This window comes from Felis catus, chromosome C1, assembly GCF_018350175.1.
Source record: "Felis catus isolate Fca126 chromosome C1, F.catus_Fca126_mat1.0, whole genome shotgun sequence".
NCBI lineage: Eukaryota > Metazoa > Chordata > Mammalia > Carnivora > Felidae > Felis > Felis catus.
This window is the reverse complement of record NC_058375.1, coordinates 132,042,573-132,066,678: the sequence shown is the minus strand read 5'-3', so window position 1 is coordinate 132,066,678 and position 24,106 is coordinate 132,042,573. Positions and strand designations below refer to the sequence as shown.

The window sequence follows — 24,106 nt, the reverse complement described above, 5'->3', positions numbered from 1 at the left end:
TTGGTGGGGAGATTTTTTTGACATAATTTTTTTTAATGTTTTTATTTTTTTTGAGAGAGACACAGAGAGAGACAGAGCGCAAAGTGAGGGAGAGGCAGAGAGAGGGAGACACAGAATCCAAAGTAGGTTCCAGGCTCTGAGCTGTCAGCACAGAGCCCGACATCAGGCTTGAACCCATGAACTATGAGATCATGACCTGAGCCGAAGTTGGACACTTACCTGACAGAGCCACCCAGGTGCCCCAACATTATTTTTTTTTAATTTCTTTTGAGAGAGACAGAGAGAAAGAGAGAGAGAGAGAGAATCTTAAGCAGTCTCCACACTCAGTGTGGAGCCTGAGGCAGAACTGAATCCCACCCCTGAGATCATGATCTGAGCTGAAATCAAGAGTCACATGCACAACTGACAGCCACCCAGGCACCAATTGACGTCTTCACTTAACTTGAAACATGATTTATATAAGACTTCTCCAATTTACAGAAAATAAAGAAGTTTTTACTTTATGGATCTGATTTAACATACAGAATTCAGGGCAGATATTCTAGTCTTTATATACTTTTAGAGAATGTCACCTATAACGAGACCTTGCTATTTCCTAATTGAAATTCAGTCAGTTTCCAATTTTGAGAATGATCAGAGAGCATTCTACTTTTCCCCATTATAAGGATCACTGAGCATATAACAATCATTATCCATCCTGTTTATCTGCTTCAGTGAAGTAACACTTCCACTGCTATGGGAAAAAATAAAAAAAAAATGTACGAATATATTGACTATTACCAAGGATAGAGTTGCAGTAAAAATGGTGGCAAAGGTTCAGTGTTAATACAAGTAAAATAATAATAGCACCCTGTTTTCTGGTGAATAATAATGTAAAGATCACGGAAAATAATAAATTTTAAAAATACATGGCATTCAGTGCTATAAAATTGAAATATATCTTTCAAAAATTAAAGAAATAAAGGTTACAAATAGTCTTTGAAATTATCTAATCCTCCAAGTAGGAAGTTAATGAATGTTTTAATATCAGTTTTCATACATTCATCTTGTGCATAAATTTCCAAGTTGGTTTTTGAACACAAAAGTAAAACTTTTCAAAAGGAAAATGTATTTTAGAACCTTTGGTTTCTAATGTTGTTGTTATTTGGGATGAAGAAGAAACAATCAAAGCTCAAACGTATGCAATATAAAGGAGCAATAGTGGGTATATTAAATCTAATTTTTAAAAAATGTTTATGTTTGAGAGAGAGAGAGCACACGCACAACTGGGAGAAGGGCACTGAGAGAGGGGACAGAGGATCCAAGCCAACTCTGTATGCTGATAGCAGAGATGCCTATGCGGGCTTGAACTCACAGACTGTGAGATCATGACCTGAGCCAAAGTCAGAGGCTTACTTGACTGAGCCACCCAGACACCCCACTGTCATTGATCATTTTAATGCATGTTTCTATACATAAATATGTATCTTTACTTAATAACTTTGGGGTTTGTTGCTGTTATTAGCAAGTCATATGGTCTTTTAGTTGCCAGAAACTGATAGATGAACATAAGCCCTTCCAAAACGTATCACTAAACCCTAATGAAAATTAACCCATAGTCTTTGTTTTATAGTTTTTCTTTATTTATTTTTTAAATCTACTCTCGGCAACTTTCAAATACTTTCAAATAATACTTAGCATTATTTTTTTATAAAGGATTTTTATTTATTTTGAAAGAGTGTGTGAGTAGGTTAGTGACAGAGAAAGAGGGGAGAGAGAGAATCAGAAGCAGACTCCACACTGTCAGTGCAGAACTCGATGTGAGGCTCGAACTTGTGAACTGTGAGATCATGACCTGAGCCGAAATTAAGCGTCTGCCGCTTAACCGACTGAGCCACCCAGGCGCCCCTTAATAGAGTATTATTAACTGTAATCACCCACACTGTACATTACATTGCCATGGCTTATTTATTTTACAACTAGAAGTTTGTACCTTTTGGCTCTCTTCATCCATTTCACCCAAACCCCACCTTTTCCTTTTGGAAACCAGCAATTTGTTCTCTGTATTTATACGTTCAGTGTTTTGTTGCTATTGTTGTTTTGTTTTAAGATTTCACATGTAAGTGAGATCATATGGCATCGTATTTCTCTGTTTGACTTACTTCTCTTAGCATAATGCCCTCAAGGTCCATACATGTTGCTGCAGATGACAAGATTTCCTTCCTTTTTCATGACTAAATATTTTGAAATATATAAATTTTCTTTATCCATTCATCCATTGAGAGGCACCTAGATTGTTCCCATGTGTTTGCTACTATAAAAAAAGTGCTGCAATGAACATGAGAGCGCATATGACATCTCCTATGCCAAAAAAGCAAAGCAAGAAAGTTGAAAGTAAGGACACAGAGGAGTAGTTTTATCCTGATAGATACTGTAGGAACCGAGGACAGAAATATGAAAATAAAATATTGGGAAATTTCGAATAAGAACGTTACATAACATGTACTGTAGTTTCGCACTGGCTAGGATAGTCACATTTCATCCCTATATGCCCTTTTCCACTCATTGATTGGGCTGACAACTAGACACTTAACCTAAATTTTCTATTTTTTTAAAGTTTTATTTATTTTTGAAAGAAAGAAAGAAAGAGAGAGAACACAAGCGGGGGGAGGGGCAGAGAGAGAGAGAGGGAGACACAGAACCCGAAGCAGGCTCCAGACTCTGAGCTGTCAGCACACAGCCCTATGCAGGTCTGGAACGCGTGAACTGTGAGATCACGACCTAAGCTGAAGTCGGATGCTCAACCCACTGAGCCATCCAAGCGCCCCTAAATTCTCCATTTTCTATATATGTTGTGTATTGGCAATTGATAGCATGTAGTTGATACTTAACGTCCAACCTACTGAATAAATACATGGGAGATGATAGTTTTCTTAATAGAGAGCTCATATAAATAAATATATTTGTTACTTTTATAATATTTGTTACACAAGAACACTATCGTAGATTTCCCTTTAAGGTAAAAATGAATAATAAACATTTATGAAGCCATCTAATTTAAATACATTTTTATCAGTAAAGCACAGCTATTAATTGAATAAATTTTGAGTGCATTAAAAACCAACAGCAACAAAATTTATGATAAACTATTTTTGAGAAATATGTTAGTTTTGTTTGGATAATGAGATCCGGGCTTGTATGATTAAGCATTAAATTAAAATTATATCATCATCCTGACTTTGTAATAATAAGGAAGGTATGCACTTATATTGCCTTTTTATTAGTCCTTTACAGGCATTACTTTCAATCTGCACAAAGATTTGCAAGAAACATTCTCCTTCTGAGAGGCTTCTCACTTCAAAGCCATATAACCATTATGAATCTTTACACAATTCAGATTTCACCTCCTTCATGTTCATGCTTAACACCACAAGAACTCCTTTAGCACTTAGAGCTTGTATGGTTATATAATATTTTCCTAACTCTGTTTTATTTACCCACTACATTATACAATATTTGAGTAGAAGAATGCCACTTATTTCTTTGTGTCCACTATATAGCAAAGTCCTTTATAATGTTATTAATTATAATGTTAGCACCTGACACTTGCTAATTTTCATTCCAATTGTATGAGGAAGGTGTTAGCAACATAGTTTTATAGAAAAGGAACCTAAGGAAGATAAATACTAAGTTATTTCCTCACGGTCTATAGCCAGAAGGTGTTTGCCCAGTTATCTGACTTCAAGGAAAGTGACCTCAGAGCTCTTGCCTTAACCACTCTGCTCTACAGGAAGTTCCGGTTTGAGATTCTCCTTGGAATTGTTATTTTATGTCACCAGATGGCAGTAGAGAGTCGTTTTATTGCCTTTTAAGTGGGACAGACTAATTCTTACCTTCTTGGAGTTTATAGTCTAGAAGGGGAACAAACTAAATTTAAAACTAGGATCAATAAAATAACTGTTATCATGGATTGAGTTTGAATGTAAGAGTATAGCAAATAGATTTTAAAGGGCAGTAGGGTGTGTTCCTAAAAAGACCTTGGGTTAGTCTAGTTCAATCCATTGCTCTGTCTCTCACTAACTAGGCTTGTCTAGCTGAGGCAAAATAATTCACTTCTGGGATCTCATTTCCTCATTTGTAAGTCGAAGCAGCTAGAGGTAAGGAGGAAATAAGTGGAAAACAAGATTGGGCAGGGATCAGACCATGTTGGTATTTAAATGGCGCATTCAAGGAATTTTAATTTTTATCCTCTAGGATAGCTAGTTTGAATGATTTCAGACTTGAATGCACATCCAAATTACCTACAGAGGTCACTAAAACACAGATTACTGGGCTGTGCTCAAGAGCTTTAGATTCAGTAGGCCTAGAGTGTGGCTTCAGATTTTGCATTTTTAACAAATTCCCAGGGGATGGTGATGCTGCCTAAAGAACCACTTTAGAGTCTTAAGTGAAGGAGAAAATCATTTTTATTTGTTGGGTCAACGGAGTGAGAAGAGCAGATTTGGGTGCTAGAAACACGATTTCATCTGTGCGGGGGATAGATTGCAGAGAGACGGCACTGCAGGTAGCACTGGTGAGTGGGCTACTTCAGTAGATCCAGAGCTTAGGTGATGGAAAATCTGAGATGATGGTCATAAGAACAGAGAGAATGGTATGGTTGAGATATGCTTAGAGACAAAATCAATAAAAATGGTGATAGAAGTTGTGGAGTGGGGAGATTGGGAAGAAAAGGAAGAATTTGAGATGGTTGTTTTCTCTAGTTTCTGTAATTGGCTTTATGATCAAGATATGACCTAGAGTCCATGGGATTGAGTTAAGGGAGGAGTCCACAAACTTCTGTGAAAGACCTGATAGTAAGCGTTTTAGGCTTTACAGGCCATATGGTCTCTGTTGCAGCTATTCAACTTAGCTGTGTGTGAAAGTAATCACATGGAAAATGAACTGTTGTAGCTATGTTTCAATAAAACTTTATTTATAGACACCAAAATTTGAATTTCATATACTTCTCATGTTATAGAATATTATTCTTTTTTTTTTTTTTTTTTTTTTTTTTGCCCCACAGTATTAGCCTGCAGGCCAAAGTCTACTGACACCTGGTTTAAAGGATAAACTAAAAAAAAATAAGCTTTTGATACACTCAATTTGAGGTACCTCTGGGACATGATGGAATATTCAGAGCTATAAGGCAAGGAGAGTTTAAGCAAGAACTAGAGCTTCGGTATTCATTTAATTTTAGGTTGAAGACAAAAAGATAAATGAGATTTCCCAAGAATATTACAGAAAATGAGAAGAGGGCAAGGACAGAGCCTTGAAGAAAGCGAACACTAAAGAAGAAGGCAAGGCAGAATGCTGAGGAGGTGACCAGAAACAAAGAGATAACAGTCAAAAGAAACAAAAAAACAAAAACGAAAAAACAAAAAAAAAAACCCACTAAGACAAGTTTCAAGCTGACAGAGTGACAATGGCCACTTCTCATGGAGAAGTCAAGAAAGATAAAGACATAAGTGTATTCTTTGGATTTAGTAATTTGGAGGACAGTCGGCCATAATTTAGAACAATTTCAGTGGAGCTGTTTGCCTGTATCCTAGTGATCACAACTATGTCTGAGGTTAGGCATTATTATAAATATTCAAGCCTTTTTACTAAAAATAAATATAATTTATTAAACAAAGGGCTATGTTATTAAGTAACACAATGTAAATGCAAAGAAAAAAAAAAAAAACAAGCGTCATAACAATTAGCTTAGAAGATGCTTGTAATTAAGAGGAAAACTCCAGAGCCAACTCTAGAGCCAGACTGTTTGGGTTCACATTCTAATTTTTTCCTATCCTGACTGTATGACCATTATCTATCCTATCTTTTTATTTGTAAAATGCAATCATTGAAAAGATTAAGTGTGTTAGTTTCTTTTTTTTTTTTTTTTTTTTTTTTTTTTGGAGAGAGAGACAAAGAGCAAACGGGGGAGGGGCAGAGAGAGAGGGAGACAGAATCCCAAGCAGGCTCTGCACCATCAACACAGAGTAGGATACAGGGCTCAAACTCATAAATGTGAGATTATGACCTGAGCTGAAGTCAAGAGTTGGACACTTAACCAACTGGGCCACCCAGATGCCTCTGCATTAGTTTCTTTTTAAAGCACTTACAAGATATCTGACAAATACTTAGCACTATATAAATGTTAAGTAAATGATAAATAATAGATAATAAGATAGATAGATGATAGATAGATAGATAGACACACAGTTCCCTTAGTTACTTTGTTTTACACATCACCATCTCTCCCCTCCCATTAGAAGAGGAGTTGTTTATAAACATGGAGAAAGTATACCTTTCTTCTTTTGTATATAAACCTTCTCCCATCCAGCATGTTGGCCATCCTTCTGTGTCCTCTCTCAGCTCAAAGGTCTTTTCTTAATCACAACTTCAGTTGTGTTTAATACTCAGAGTAGTTCAGTTTTTTGATGAATCAAGAACGATTCCACTACTCTGATGGTGGTGGTGGTCTTGGTTGTGGTGGTGGCTTTCTTCTGTATTTCTTTAGTTGCTATATTTGGAATCTGTTCTTGAAAGAATTCATTCATGATTGTCACTTTAAATATAGAGTGTTGCAAGTACTTTGTATATTAGACTTCTACCGATTACGAGATGTTTTCCCAGTCTGAAGAAACTTTTCTCTTTCTGAAAAGATCTCAGTTCAATGGGGACTATATATATATTTGTTGATATAAATAGTACTGTTCAGTAGAAACCACTTTATTTTACTTTCAAAGACAGGCTTCTGGCTCAATCATCCTTTTCAATTTTGTTCTTGGAACCCATAGTGACTGTCAAATGTGCAAACTATCTTATATAATACATTAATGACAATATCCCTTAGAAAAATCAAAACCCAGAGACATGAATGAGACATGAGGAGTTTATTCAGTTACAACAATTACATTAAATGTATTTATAAAAATTATACTCCAAGGCAGTATCCATCCCACATGCCTGCTTTGTAAAATATCTATGAGTAGTTAAGAGAATGAATGAATCTAAGTCAATTGGTTCATTTAGAGAAGTAGTATGTATAATAGTTGGAGGCTCAAACTCTAAAATCTGAAACCTATATCCCTCTTAATAGTTCTTTGATTTTAAAGTGTTTTTTTTTTACCGTATTAAAAATTAAGTTTACTCTTCTATAAAATGGGGGCAATTTATTTTTATAAACAAAACTGCCTAATAAGAGAAAAGGAAATAATGCTTATAAAATGCTTTATATCGTGATAAAAATAAATTATTCCATTTTGGAACCTTACTCTTTCTATCAATTTTTATCTCACTTGCCTATTATGTTATGTGGCAATATAAGAACTGTGGGCTATTTCTCAAAGAGTAGTTTTAACATTGAAATGATCTAAGTACCTACTATCACTTCAAGAAAATGTATCTAGAGAAAATAAAACTTTTATTGACCACATTGTAAGAAAATTAGCTTATCTTACTTAAGAAAAGATTCTATATTCTAAGAATACTAGTAATATCATTGCTCCTTCAGGGGACAAAATTTCACTTATGAAACTGAAAGAAGGAGGGATTCCATTTGGGCGTCTAAATATATTTAATCATAACCAACATTTATCTTGTTAATAAAAAGGTTTGAGAAAAAAAATACTCTTGAAACCATGTTACAACATGGAGATGAATCTCAAATATTTGCAAATTATTTAAATCATCTAATTCCACAGTTTACCATATCAAGATCTAACTACCTGTCGTAAAAGTCAAATTTCTCTTTCTCCATGTATTTCTATAGATGTATATGTATATAGATGTATATATACACATGTATATGTGTGTATGGATACACTCCATCCTACATATTATTGACAGTGTTAAAAATATATTATCTCCTGCTGTTTTATAGTATCTCTTTATTTCAAAATTTTATGTGCTATCAGTAAGGGATTTATTTTATTTTGCATGAGCCCTATTTTAAAATGTTAATGTTTCAGGTGCCTGGGTGGCTCAATTGGTTGGGAATCTGACTCTTGATTTTGGCTAGCTCCATGTTTCCAGGATCATGGGATCGAGTCCCACTCAGCCAGAGCCTGCTTAAGATTCTCTCTTTCTCTCTCTCTCTCCTTCTCTCCCTCTCCCCCACTTGCACTTTCTCTCTTTCTCTCTCTCTAAAATATAAATAGGGGCGCCTGGGTGGCTCAGTTGGTTAAGCGTCCAACTTCGGCTCAGGTCATGATCTTGTGGTCTGTGAGTTTGAGCCCCGAGTCGGGCTCTGTGCTGACCGCTCAGAGCCTGGAGCCTGTTTCAGATTCTGTGTCTCCCTCTCTCTCTGACCCTCCCCCGTTCATGCTCTGTTTCTCTCTGTCTCAAAAATAAATAAATGTTAAAAAAATTAAAAATAAATAAATAAATAAATAGATAGATAGATAGATAGATAAATAAATAGGTAAATAAATAAAATAATACATAAAAAATAAATAAAATGCTAATATTCTAAGAATGGTAAGCTGGTGTGAAATAGTTAAATCAAAATGCTTTCACTTTTACTTGTAGTTGATAGCAGCTTTGAAGAGATGAGGTTTCTGACTGAGGTGAAATGAAAGACGTGATATCAGAGCAAGGAGGAATTTTTGAGATTTGAGTAAACCTGTGAGGCTTCCATAATGAGGAGCTTAGAACTTCATTCAGTACTGAGAGCCTGGTAGAAGAGAGAGAAGAAATGAACAGTGAAGAAGAAAAGTGAGAGTTGAAACATGCCAAAGACATGTTGCTACCTCATTCTAACTATTGATATAAAAAGACAAAATGGAACTCACGTTCTCCTCTTATACCTTCTTCCTATAATACATAGACCTCTGCTTCCAGGAAGAGTTAGATAGACTAGCACCCAATTTAGTTTCTTAATGAATCCTTCTGTGTTATCTTAGAAGCATATTATAAATTAATGGGATTGGTTGGTTTATCTGAAAATCTAAATTACCATTTTTATCATTATTTCTTTGGCAAAATATAATGGAAATATCAAACAACTAAACTGCAAAAGAATTTATATGCAGGTAGTAAGTTTAGCCGCTTTATAAATTGCTATTTTTGAAATATGCAATCTACCTTGCAGCAATAGAAAAGATTAGTAAAAAAAGGAATCATCAGAATTCTTTCTGCCTTGGTACACTATTTGATGTACTTGCCTAAGTCATGCAAACCCAAGTGATTTAGAGCCCTCCATTCAAATCCACTAATCGCTGAATCCATGGTTCTACTCCAAGATCAGGACTTTTCAGCCTCTACATTGTTCACATTTTTAACCAGATAATTCTTAGTTCGGAGGAGGGGAGGGGCTTTCCTTTTGCATTGCAGGACATTTATTAGCATTTCTGGCTACTAGTGTGCCAATACTATCTCTAATCAACCACAAATGTCTCCATATATTCCCCACCACTGGTTGAAAACCACTGTTTTAAATAAGAAAGCTTTTTATAATTATAAAATCATCATAAAGCTAGAAACTTGATGCCTGTTCTTTCAAATCATACAGCAGGCACAATGAGTAGGAAGCAAATTAAAATATCAGAAAGACACCTGAAGTCATTTCTTTAGAATAACTGAAAGTTCTTTGGTATTTTAAGATATATATTACCACTAAATATAACATTATATGACATGTTTGTTTTCACCCTTTTACAAAGCACTATGCACAAATAAATGGAAATAGTATTTGTGGCTTTTAGAATTTTTCCCATTGAAATACAGATATTTATAAAAGATCAGATAAGATTCTTTTAGACATTTTATTTCATAAAAATAGAGTACGGTTTAAAATTAATCCATAAAATATGATAAGGTTGATGAAAGTAGCCCCTACATACCTAGTATTTCTGGGATCTGGTGATATTAAAGCAATAAGAACATCTTTCCCTTGCACATATTTTGTTATATGTGTGTTTTGAATACGCAATTAATTCCAGTTCTTCAACTTCAAATGTTAAAATTATAATTTCAAGGTATTTGTCAAAAGGAAAATAGAATTTGGGATTAGTGTTTAATTGTAACATCCTTTTGAAAATTCCTCTCTTTAAAAATATTAAATTAGTTTCTAAAAGGAAAATTATAATACAGATAAATTATCTTATTATATTAGTAATTATTTTGTACCAATAAAGTTTATTAGCAGAATGAATATTAGTTACTATAAAAATGGCTACATAAGAGGGAGAAAAATATTTCTCTTACCTAACAAATTGTATTCTGGCATTCTGCCTTGAGCAGAGTTTTATTAAATAAATAAATATCATACATATTTTATATTGCACCAACATTTGCATACATTTTATTTGAATTTAATGGATAAAATAATTGCTTGGGTTTAAAGGGGTTTTTTTTGCTGGTGAGAAATGGGCTACAATTAAACATGGTTTGCATGAAATATGAAATTATTTTTAATGATATTGTTTTCTTCACAGAGCACACATCAGTCTTATGTGATTGCATAATTAACATTTGGTTCTCCTATAAAATATTGTAATTATGCATTATTTAGTCTCTTTACCTACAGCTATGATGTGCTTTAGAAGATTAACTCACTTTCCAAATATTTAGATTCCTGACTCTTTAGCACATATCCCACCTACACTGAGCATGAGCATGCATATGAATCCAAATGTCCTTAAGTATAATACAGTAATAGATACCAGAGAAATTTTACAAGAAAAAATGTTATGTATATAAGTCATATGTACAAACAATATATTATACATGTGTCATAGTTCCTGCCATCATGACACTGATACTCACACTCAGAGATTGACAAATTAAGGCCCTCAGACTAAATTCACCTTCCTGCCTCTTTTGTAAATAAAATTTTATTTGAGCACAAGTAAACCTTTTGACTCACATATTGTTTATGCTTGCCTTTGTGCTACAATAGCAAAGTAGGATAGTTACTATGAAGGGCATAAGTCCTACAAAAGTGAAAATATTTACTATCTGGCATTTTACAGAAAAAAAAAGAAAAAGGAAAAGAAAATCCTAATCTTTGATTTACCAGTATTTACCAGCACATACAGACATAAAATGTATCGATATAGGTCACAGATAATGAGAAAGTAGGACAGTAAATAATAAATTGCTTAATGCCTTGTATAGGCAATAATTAAAACTAATGTTCATTAATGGAAGACATCAGCACTAGCTACCTTCATTAGAAACTATTCTGTGAAAGAAAAAGGACTTAGGCTGATTGATGAGGGCAGGTTAAAATATTGGTAATGAAATTCCATGGGAGAAGGACACCATGTGGAAGTGGCAAAGGGCAAGATATAGATATTCAGACAACAATGAAGAATTGATTTGAGCATGTGCATAATATGTGTGCAGAAGAAAAAGAAGAGGTTGGAATATTCTGAGCAGTGCTGCAGAGTACCAGATACGAGGCTGCCATAGGGGTCGTGCAAAGGTGACAAAATAAAACTTTGTGTTGGAATAGGAAAGGTAAAAATGGAAAGAAGGACTCACATATTAGGGAACTCAAATAATACTTAATATGTTAATGAAAAAGAAGTGGAAAAAAATGCTTTGAAATTAAAAGTTTTGTGAGTTTGGAAGGCTGATGACATCTTGAACAAAAATAAACAGAATGGATCAGAATAAAACAAAACAAAAAAAACACCTGGAAGTTAGAAAACAGAAGGTAAACTCTAGCCAGTGCCAAAAGTATCATGGGAGAAATGGTAGGAGGTAAGATTGAGACTTTGTGAGTAAGACAGTGGGAAGCCATCTAAGATTTTTTAGCAAGACAGCTATATGATTAAGTCTGTGTTTCAGAAAACTAATATATGCATTGGGGAGAAACCAGAAATCAAGAGATTACTTAGAAAGTTAGTGTAGCAACCTAAGACAGAAATGGAGAGAACCTAAAACGAGCCACACACCATGGAATTGCAGGGAATGGTGTACATGGTTAGAGTACAGACTCTTAAATCCCTTACAGGAACTATGTCTTGTCTACTATTATATTCAAGCTTTTTAAAAGTAGGCAGAATAACTAGGTGTTTCATAAATATTTATTCAATGCATAAATATACAGATGGGTGTTTCATGTATCTCTAAGATTCTTTGGTCCAATTTGAGTTTAGGTAATATGAACTTTCAGTACTCTCTTTCTGCACAGTTGTATTTGCATTTCATCTGTTAAGATTGCTTACAGCATTCCATTCACTGGTCAGCTTTTCCCATCTCCTGCATAGAAATAAATGAGGTAGCCTTGGTTCTGTAGCCGTTTACAACCTCTGTATTGATAATTGGATTCTGCAATAGCATTTCTTATAAAATAGTTAATTGCTTTATACCAAGTATTGGCAAACCTTTTTTGTAAAGAGCCAGATAATTAATATTTTAGGGCTTTGTGGTCCATATGATCTCTGCTGAAACTGCCCAACTCTGCTGTTGTAGTGTGAAAGCAGCCATAGACAATGTGTAAGCTAATGAGCATGGGTATGTTATAATAAAAATTTACTTACAAAAACAAGCAGTAGATTATATTTGACTCTGGGGTCACCATTTGCTAATACCTGCTTTATATTAAAATGTGAGTATTGTGAATCAAATTCCTTAATATGGTAATTTGGTATCTGTTCGATTGCATGCTTAGGAACTAAACATGTTTAACACTGTTATTTCAAAGTGAGAAAATATTAAAAATTGAAAATAAAAAGTCATTTGGATTTTGCACACTGTGAAAGCAGAAAAGATTGTAAATATTATATTACAGTGTTATCATTAATACATATGGGCTACAAAACCAATGTAATTTTTTGCATTATTGTGCATACAGAAAGTATTTTGGTTTTGTTTTAAAAATATTTTATCACAATTATGGATGTTGAGAAGAGCTAATATGATTCTGGGCCAAAAATAGTGGTGTTCAAAGTGAAATCCAAGTACCTATCATTGAGCTGTCTTGGATTATGCTTTTAATTTCTTTGAGAGGAATAACATTGCCTATGTCAATGTTTTTAAACAAAAATTTTCTCCTCCTTCCTCTTTCTCCCTTTACTCCTCTTTATTTTTTTTTTCTGTTTTTCTTCTTTTTCCTCATCTTCTGTTCTTTGTCTTAAGTGTTGAAAACTTGGATTTTTCTCTTACTACTTCAGTTAAGTTACCCTGACGCTAGGTATTTAATGATTCTCAAACAAGGTGTCTTCATTCTGGTTCCTGTTCTGCTCACATCTGCTCTCTTGCTTCTCTAATCTACAATTCTTTATAATCATAATCTAACCGTAATACATGAATTTTAAAAGGAAGAAAACAAAATATGCAGCACTTACTCCGTGTGATAGAGGGACTTGGACTCCTAAGGAATATTTAGATGCATGCTTCCATGCTTTTCTAATAGTTTTTATTTTTTATTAAATAAATGAGTATAATGAGTAATATTGAGTAATATTGAGTAATAATGAGTAATAAATGAGTAAAATGAGTATATATTGTAGGAGTTTGAGCTGTATATTATAATTCTGTATTTGTATACACTACAAAGCAATCACCACTATAAGTCTTGTGATCATTTATCACATTACAATTGAGACCTGTCACCCATTTTGCCAACCTCCTCAACCTCCATCCCTTCTGATAATCAGCATGTTCTCTATGAGTTTGTTTTTGTTTTCATTGGTTAATTTGTTTTATTTTTACATATATAAGTGAAATGATATGGCATTTGTCTTTCTTTACCTGACTTATTTCACTTAGCATAATACCCTAAAGGTCCATCCATGTTGTCACAAATGGAGATTTCCTTTTCTATAGCTGAGTAGTATTCCCTCATATGTATCTATATCTATATCTAATATCTATATATCTGTATCTATCTATATCATCTATATATATCTGTAATCATATCTTTTTTATCAGTATATCCATTGATTGACACTTAGATTGTTTCTATTTCTTGGTTACTATAAATAATGCTGCAGTGATACAGGGTACATGTATCTCCTCAAATTAGTGTTTTTGTATTCTTTGGGTAAATACTCAGAAGTGGAATTGCTGAATCATGTTAATTGTGTTTTTAATCTTTTGAGGAATCTCCATTTGAGTTTTTATAGTGGTTTCACCAATTTACATTGCCACCAAAATGTCCGAATATTCTCTTTTCTTCACATCCTCTCCAACAGATGTTATTTCTTGTCTCTTTGACAAAGCCATTTTAACAGATCTGAGATGACATCCTCATTCTGGCTTTGATTTGCATTTCCCTGATAATTAATGATACTGAAAATCTTTTCATGTGCCTGTCAGCCACCTCTATGTCATCTTTGGAAAAATGTCTATTTAGATCCTCTGTCCATTTTTTTTTTAATTTTTTTTTCAACGTTTTTTAATTTATTTTTTGGGACAGAGAGAGACAGAGCATGAACGGGGGAGGGGCAGAGAGAGAGGGAGACACAGAATCGGAAACAGGCTCCAGGCTCCGAGCCATCAGCCCAGAGCCTGACGCGGGGCTCGAACTCACGGACCGCGAGATTGTGACCTGGCTGAAGTCGGACGCTTAACCGACTGCGCCACCCAGGCGCCCCTCCTCTGTCCATTTTTAATGAGATTGTTTCTCCTCTAGGTGTTGAATTATATGAGTTCTTTATGTACTTTGGATATTAACTCCGTATATATGATGTGCACATATGTTCTTCCATTTAGCACCTTGCCTTTTGCTTTGTTGATGATTTCCTTTGCTATGTAGAAGTTTTTAGACTTAATGTAGTCCCATTTGTTTATTTTTGCTTTTGTTTCCATGCCTTCAGAGTCAGATCCAAAGAAACATTATTAAAACTAATGTCAAGGAGCTTACCATCTATGTTTTATTCCAGAAATTTTATGGCTTCATAAAATTGGCTTCTGAATTTTATGGCTTCTGAAGGGCTTCAGACCTTACATTCAAGTCTTTAGTCAATTTTGAGTTAATTTTTGTGTATGGTTAAGATAGTGGTCCAGTTTCATTATTTGGTTTGTGGCTGTCCTCTTTTCCCAATACCATTCATTGCAAACACTGTCCTTTTCCTATTGTGTATCTTTGACTTCTTTGTCATATATGAATTAAACATATATGTATAGGTTTATTTCTTGGCCTTGTAGTCTGTTCCATTGATATATGTGTCTGCTGCTTTTAAATGGAATGTTCTGTATATATCTGAGTCTAGCTGGTCTAATGTGTCATTTAAGGGTAATGTCTCCTTATCGATTTTATGTCTGGACATCTATATATTGATATAAGTGGCATATTAAAGTTCTCTACTATTACTGTATTGCTGTAAGTTTCTCTCTTTTGACTATTAATATTTGCTTTATGTATTTAAGTACTCCTTTGTTGGGTGAACATTTACAAATATTATATGTTCGTGTTGGACTGACCATGTTATGCCCTTGTCTTTTGTATAATTTATTTTAAAGTTTATTTTGTCTGATATAAGTATAACCTATACAAGCTTTTTTTTAACTTTCCATTTGCATCTTTTTTATCCCTTCACTTTTATTTTTTTTTAATTTTTTAATGTTTATTTATTGTTGAGAGACAGAAGAGAGTACATGTGAGCATGAGCATGTGCAAGGGAGGGACAGAGAGAGAGAGGGAGGGAGGGAGAGAGAGAGAATCCCAAGCAGGCTTCTGACACGGGGCTGGATGCCACCATGTTGAGATCATGACCTGAGCCACAATCAAGAGTTGGACACTTAACCGACTGAGCCACTCAGGCACCACCCCCTTCACTTTTAGTCTCTGTGTGTCCTTAGATCTGAAGTGAGACTCTTGCAAGCAAGACCCATGTTTTGTTTTTTGTTTGTGTTTGTTTGTTTCCATTCATCCACTTTGTGTCTTTTGATTGGAGAATTACTCCATTTACATTTAAAGAATCATTGATATGTATGTACTTATTGCCATACTCTTTGTTGTACTTATTGCCATACTCTCATACTCTCACTTTGTTGATTGTTTTCTGGCCATTTTTATAATTTGTCTCTGTTCCTTTTTTCTTCATTTGCTCTCTTCACTTGTGGTTTGGTGATTTTATTTAGTATTAAATTTAAATTCCTTTCACATTTATTTTGTGTGTCTACTATAGACTGTTGTTGATTTGTGATTACCGTGAGGTCCACATACAATACCATGGGTAGATGGATAGATGGATGGATTGATAGATAAATAGATGTACACACATATATACAGTATATTTTAAGTTGATAGCATCTTAAGTTTGACACATTCTAAAATAACATTTTTATTTCCTTTCTCTACCATGTGTTCTATTTTTTATATCATATTTTACATATTTTCATTTTGTGTTTACCTTAACTGTTGTAGCTATAGTTAATTTTACTACTTTTGTCTTTTAAACTTCATATTAGCTTTATATGTGGTGAAGCCTTTACCTTTACTATATATTTATATTTACCAATGAGACTTTTACTCCCATATGTTTTGTTGTTACTAGTTATTCCCTCTTCTTTTTAGCTTAGAGAAATCTCTTCAACATTTTTTGTAAGACCAGTTTGTTGGTGATGAACTTTTTTTTTTTTTTTTTTTTTTTTTTTTTACTTTTTGCTTGTCTAAAAAACTCTATTTCTCTTTCAATTCCAAATAAGAACCTTGCCAGGTAAAGTATTTTTGGTTGGAATGTTGTTTGTTTGTTTTTCCTTTCAGTACTCTGAACATGTCATCCCACTCCCTTGTGGCCTATAAACTTTCTGCTAACAAATATGCGGATAATCTTAAGATTCCAGTATATGTAAGAATTTGTTCTTCTCTTGATGCTTTTGAGATTCTCTCTTCATCTTTAACTTTGGATATTTTAATTATAATGTATCTTGGTTTGGATCCCTTTGTGTTTATTTTATGTGGAACTCTTTGTGCTTCCTGGAACAGGATACCTGATGCCTATTTTTCCCATATATTAGGAAAGTTTTCAACTATCATTTCCTTTTTTTTGTCAAGTTTTTATTTATATTCCAGTTAGTTAACATACAGTACAATATTAGTTTCAGGTGTAGAATCTAACTATTCATCACTTACATGCAGTATCCAGCACTCACCACGACAAGTGCCCTCCTCATTACCCATCACACATTCAGTTCATCCCATCACCCATCTCCCCTCCAGTAACCCTCAGTTTGTTCTCTATAGTTGAGAGTCTGTTTTCTGGTTTACTTCCTTTTTCCCCCACCCCCATGTTCATCTGTTTTGTTTCTTAAACTTGACATGAGTGAAATCATATGGTATTTATCTTTTTCTGACTGAATTTCACTTAGCATCATACTCTCTAGCTCCAACCATGTCATTGTAAAATGACAAGATTTCATTCTTTTTATGCCTCAGTAATATCCCATTGTGTATGTATATATACTTTATTTTCTTTATTCATTTATCAGTCAATGGACATTTCGGTTCTTTCCATAATTTGGCTGTTTTTGACAATGCTGCTATAAATTTTGAGGTGCACGTATCCCTTCCAATCAGTAGTTTTCTATCCTTTGAGTAAATATCTAGTGTGCAATTGCTGGGTGGTAGAGTAGTTTTATTTTTAACTTTTTGAGGAGCCTCCATACTGTTTTCCACAATAGCTGCACCAGTTTGCATTCCCACCAATAGTTCAAGAGAGTTTCCCTATCTTCACATCCTTTCCAATACCTGTTGTTTCTTGTGTTGTTGATTCTAGCCATTCTGAACGGGTGTGAGGTGATATTTCACTGTAGTTTTGAATATCTTGTCATGTGTCTCTTAGCCATCTGTATATCTTCACTGGAAAAATATCTGTTCATGTTTACTGCCCATTTTTAAGTGGATTGTTTCTTTTTGGATGTTGGCTTTTATAAATTCTTTATATATTTTGCATGCTACCCTTTTGTCAGATATATCATTTGCAAATATCTTCTTCCTTTCCAAAGGTTGCCTTTTTGTTTTGTTGGTTGTTTTTTTCACTGCACAGAAGCTTTTTATCTTGATGAAGTCCCAATAGTTTATTTTTGCTTTTGTCTCCCTTGCCTCAGGAGACATATGTAGCAAGAAGTTGCGATGGCCAATGTCAAACAGGTTACTGCCTGTGTTCTCATCTAGAATTTTGGTGGTTTCCTGTCTCACATTTAGGTCTTTCATCTATTTTGAATTTATTTCTGTGTATGTTGTAAGAAAGTGGTCCAGTTTCATTCTTTTACATGTTGTTGTCCATATTTTCCAATATTTGTTGAAGAGACTGTCTTTTTCCCCATTGGATATTCTTTGCTGCTTTGTCAAAGATTAGTTGACCAAATAATTTTGGGTTCATTTCTGGGTTTTCTATTCTGTTCTATTGATCTATGTGTCTGTTCTTGTGCCAGTACCTTACTGTTTTGATCAGTCATTATTAATTTAAATAAACTAACTACTACTCTTCTCTCTCTCTTCTCCTTCTTGGACCCCTATAATGAATATGTTATTCTGTTTGGTGTTGTTGAACAGGTCCCTTAACCTATCTTCACTTTTATTATTATATTATTATTATTATTATTATTATTATTATTATTATTATTATTTTCCTTTTTCCTCTACTGATTGGGTCATTTCCACTGCCTAGTCTTCTAGGTTGCTTATCCATTCTTCTACTTAATCTATTTTTATGTTGAACTCCTCTAGTGTGTTTTTTATTTCAGCTATTTTATTGTTTTATAATGTCTGTGACTGCCTTTGGTACTGTGTTATTTTTCTATCCCTTTCTAACTATGTTCATCCATTCTCCAGAGTTCAGTGAACATCTTTATGAACATTACTTTGAACTCTTATCTGGTAGATTACTTACCTCTGCTACATTAAGATCTTCTTCTGGGGTTTTGTCTTATTCTTTTATTTGGGACATATTCCTCTGTCTCCTCATTTTGCTTGATCCTGTTTCTTTTTTTGTTTGTTTGTGTGTTTTGTTTTTTTGTTTTTTTTGTTTTTGTTTTTGGTTTGTTTGTTTGTTTGTTTTGTATGTGGTAAAATAGCTGTCTTCCTTAGTCTTAAAGGAGTGAACTTGCATAGTAGATAAACTTAAGGTTCAAACTTTTTTTTCCCTGTTGGATGTCTCTCAGACCTTTGTGATTATTTAAGTAGCCTAATTCATTCTTCAGAGGTCCCAGTTGTTGAGGGTGTGCCAAGACCTGTCAGTGTTCTAAAGGGAGGAATCTTAGTGCATACTCTCAGACTAATTGTAAGCCAGATCCTCAGGCAGCAGCTTTCAAGGCATGTAAATATAGTCTTATGGGTTCATAATCAAAAACCACACTGACTTTCAAACTTGGGGGATCTGGGCAATAGTTGTAAAAATTATGGCTTTAGATATATGCATAATCTCTTCTCTGGGAGATATCGCTAAGGTGTGAGTAGGAAAAGAGTGGGCACTAGTGTGGTGTTTCTCTATTTAGGTTCCCAGGGGCACCTCTGATCTCTGGAAATGTTCAGACTGAAGCTACAGAACAAGAAAACAGGCCTTTTTCACACAAATCCTGAGGGAGTGTTTCAGTCTACTATTTATGCAGTGTCCTGTGGCTGGTAGCCTGTCATTGTCTGTTTCTCCAAATGTTTCATACCCATGAGGCCCAGAAATGTAAACCCTATCCACAAAACCAGATTCTCAAGTGCTGTCTCCTGTGAGGGCTGTACATACCTTCTAGCTGTGGTGAGACAGTCAATGGCTACAGTACATGGGGGTGGAATGTTTGGCTGATCAGCTAGGTCTGGGCGGGTGGGCTGTGGCTATGGTGTGTGGGATCAGTGTAATCTGACTGAGCTAGCAGTGAGGGGTGAAGAGGTGAGAGGGATTGCAACAATGGCACCTGCTAGTTCTAGCAACAATAAGGCAGAAGGAAAATTCAAAATGGCACCTGCGAGAATCTCTGTCCTTAGAGAGGGTCTCATCATATCACTGCCTCTCTGACAGAGGGTTTAAGATTAACAAATAAGCTTCCTTTCATATGATCTAAAAGCTTCAAACTTTTGCTTTAATGCTGGTTCCAGGGTGAGTGGGTTTGTGTGTCAGCCATTTAAGAGTGGATTTTCCATTCCCTATAGCACTGTGATTTTCCTGGAAGTAAACCTATGGAAGTAAGACAACTGTGTTAGGGGCTCATCTCTTCAATGCAGTTGCCAACAGTTGGGTTGCCTGGTGTGGGACACAAACTACTCACTTTTCAGGGACAAGTTCTATAAATGAGATCCCTCCTAATTGGTTTGCAGTGCCTGGGGTGTGATTTCTTCTGAAACCATGTCTCTCTGTCTCCTACCTGTCTCAGTGTGGCCCTTTTATTCTTTGCTGTGGAGGTGCTGTTTGGCTAGCTTTCAGGTCCTTTTCATAGGGAGTTGTTCTATATATGGCTGTAGATTTGTTGTGTTCATGGAAGGATGTGAGTTCAGGATGCCTTTATGCCACCATCTTAAAATATCTCCTTAATTGATTTTCTTAGGAAAATATTTCTGTGTCTTTCATTTCCATTTATTTTATTTGTTTGCTTGCTTTTAAAGTTTATTTATTTATTTTGAGAGAGAGACAGAAAGAGATAGTGGGGGAGAGGCAGAGAGAAAATCTCAAGCAGGCTCTGCATTGTCAACACAGAGCCAATGTAGGGCTTAAACACACAAACTGTGAGATTATGACCTGAACCCATACCAAGAGTCAGATGCCTAACTGACTGAGCCACCCAGGCAGCATATTTATTTATTTTTAATCATATTCAAAGACATGGATTATTTTCATTACCTTAGGGAGGCTGCTAAATATTGACACAAGTCACATTGTGTATCAAGTACAGTTAATTTCTCATATCCTGTACAGTTTTATTATAATGCATTGATTTTTATTCTTTGTGCTTTAAAAGAACTCTGGACAGTAGGTCCACTTGTTAGGAATACAAAATAGTTTGAATCAGAAGTTTGAATCAGAAGTTGGGATCAGAAGTTGTAACACTTTTCTGTCTTTAATTTAGTATCCTTATTCTACTAGATATGGTTTACAAAAATAAGATTTAAAAGAAGAGTTATTGATCAACTGAGATTAAAATCATATTCAAAAGGCATAATGCCAGGACAAGAAACACAAAAAGAATAAGACAGTGATATTGAAGTATAAAATTTAATATTCCATCCTATATTTGAATATACTATAACTTACTTATACAATAGAGTTTAGCTAATCTGTGTATGTGGAAGAAACTTCAATCTGTTAGTACCAAAAAAAAAAAAAAAGAAGAAGTCGATGTCTTAATAATGAAGGAAGATCAACATTTCTTTACTTAGGCCTCTGATTTTATAAAAAGGGTATGGCTTGAAGAAAGGATATATATATAACAACAACAGTTTCCTAGGGAAACAGTAAGAGTGCTGTGCTAAGGCAAGAATGGGATCTATATGGTAGGTTAGGAAAATAAAAACATCCATTGATGCACCCAATTCCTGGATTATGGTTTACTTTAGTTTATTATAAATTAAACTGAATCATTATTCCTGTTTTGTTTTGTTTTGTTTTGTTTTTTCTCAGACAAAATCCTTAAAAAACTCTTTGTTTCTAAGGCAATAGGATTCATACACTTCAACTTACAGAAAATTGAGGGAGTTAACTTAGTTGTTATCTTTGAAGGGGAAAAATGTTTTTATTAATGTAATTGCTACATATGATTGTCTGTTATTGTCATATTAATCACCGCAGTAATGGGTGCTATATAGGAACTTCACTTTGAATCATTAAGTGAATAACCCTTGTCAACCTCAGAGGTTCCCTAATAGATATATATTTTTTTTTCTTTTTCACTGTTAATATTTCACTGTGTAATTACAGCTACCAATCCCTGTGCAGCTAATGACGGCAAAGGCCCCTGCTCTCACATGTGTCTGATCAATCATAATAGGAGTGCTGCTTGTGCGTGCCCCCACTTGATGAAGCTTTCCTCAGACAAGAAGACCTGCTATGGTAAATTTCTTGGAGTTCTCATCTAAAATTTAAATTGAATTCTCTCAAATTGTATGAGCATTAAGATTTTCCTCGAAGTGGGCCAAAAGATATTTTTAATGTCCTTAAAAACATTTGAGGTAGTGCTATTTCCAGACTCTATTGATGATTCATCTACTTTGGGGAAGACTGACAAATTCTTTAAATATGTGATATACTGCACTTTGCTCTTTATTACCTTATTCATTTTTTTCTTGCCACTTTCTGATTTAGTGTGTTAGCAGAATTTATCTCTACAAAACAGGGAGATTTGTAAGTGAAAGTGCATTTTCAGAAAGTGATGATGTAGGTAACCCATGTAACAAAGAGGTACTCAATAGCTTTAATCTCTTCCTGCTCTTCTAAAGTTATTTTCACATCATTTTATAGGGGATTATCGACTTGAAGGGGTGAGAAGTGAAGTAAAATGGGTAACTTTGAAGTATTCCTGAAAAATATTTAAACAGCACATTTAAACTAGAAAAAAATGATAATGAAATTTGTGAATGAAATCAGACTGTGGAGTTTTTCTGTTTTATTTTACTTTTAAGTAATTTTTATTTGCAGAGCAATTACCTTTAAGGACAGAAAAGAATATACTCACAAAATCTTCACTTAGGAATTTAGGTACATGTCGATTTAATTAATTTTATATAATCATAGCATATGTCAACAACAATAATCTCAAAGAGAGCAATGGAATAATAGAATATCTGTGACGTCTTCTATTTTATTTCCTATTTTATAAACTCTGTTCAAGAAAAATGCCTATGGAAGGAAAATGATGCAACATCACTCACAATGTTACTACAGATTTACAAAACTTTGTAAGAAAGCATGCTTTAACATTATTTGAACCTGTGTTTTGATAGGGAAAATGTGAACATGACTTTTAAATCCATGCTTAATTTTGTTTTACTCAGAGATAGTATAGAAAAAATACTCTGATTTCTTCAAAAATAATTTAATGCAATGCATTATTCTAAAATATACAAAGAACAAATATGGTTGTTTGACATTTTTAGAGTTCATGTGTTTTAGCAGTTGTTTAAAATTCTAAGATCAAATTGCTGAGAATTTCCTGTCATTTCTAACAAAAGAAAAATAATGGCAAGGATTCTAAGTTGTTTTACATTTGTTTCTATTAAGTAGTTTAATTTAAATAATAGATAAGTCATTTCTGCCCATCAAATCTTGATTATGATTTTCTGGTGGCAAAATTCTATTAAGTCATCAACAATTAATATTTTAGAATTTCTAGATTGCTTCAAACTTGGCAAGCTTATAAGAGGAAAACACTTATTTCTGTTTCTTTTCTAGAAATGAAAAAATTTCTTCTATATGCAAGGCGTTCTGAAATCAGAGGAGTGGATATTGATAATCCATATTTTAACTTTATCACGGCCTTTACAGTCCCTGACATTGATGACGTTACTGTGATAGACTTTGATGCATCTGAAGAACGTTTATACTGGACAGATATTAAAACACAAACCATTAAGCGGGCTTTTATTAATGGAACTGGATTAGAAACTGTTATTTCAAGAGGTAAGAGTTTTGCAAAATACAACTTAAAAAATGTTACTCAATTTGTAATAATCACAAGTCTCTTTTTTATTCTTTTTTCTATTATCCAATTGTATGTTGTTAATTGAAAGTTGGAATTGATTATTCAGAGATTTAATAATATGCTATGTCTTAGCAGTTGTAGAATGCTATAATTATGTTGCACATAGTACTCTAATAACTAGAAATTTAGTTTCAAAGGAAAAAAAATTCAAAAGGGATCTCCTTAAAATTTACAGACTTCTAAACAAACATATTTGAAGATTCCTTTCTGCTGATGGGGGAATTATAGTTAGGGCACACAGAAAATATAGGACTTTGGAAAGGACTGGGTTTCCCTCTCTGAATCATGCTTATTATCAACTTATTTTGCATAAATTTCTACAGAACTAGACTCCACAAATAAGACTATTCATATCCACCTCCTGACCTAGCAGGTGGAATCATAGGTTATTGGTAAATGTTGTTAGCCATTAAAAAAACAAGTAACTTCCCCAAAATGGAAAACATAGTTGAAGTGAAGTGAAACATACATGTAAATGCTGTGGTTAAACTCTAAATATTTAACATTGAATTATCCTAATCTT

The 24,106-nt window shown here is 34.1% G+C and overlaps 1 protein-coding gene across 1 annotated transcript in view; it reads left to right on the top strand.

Annotated features, from left to right (window-relative positions):
- Nucleotides 1-24,106, top strand: part of LRP1B (LDL receptor related protein 1B) — a 1,940,511-nt gene that overhangs the window by 1,325,389 nt on the left and 591,016 nt on the right. Inside the window, exons 30-31 of the mRNA XM_023259298.2 lie at nucleotides 21,804-21,935; nucleotides 23,274-23,501. Of these exons, the coding sequence (XP_023115066.2) occupies nucleotides 21,804-21,935; nucleotides 23,274-23,501 (360 nt within the window). The remainder of the gene's footprint in view (nucleotides 1-21,803; nucleotides 21,936-23,273; nucleotides 23,502-24,106) is intronic.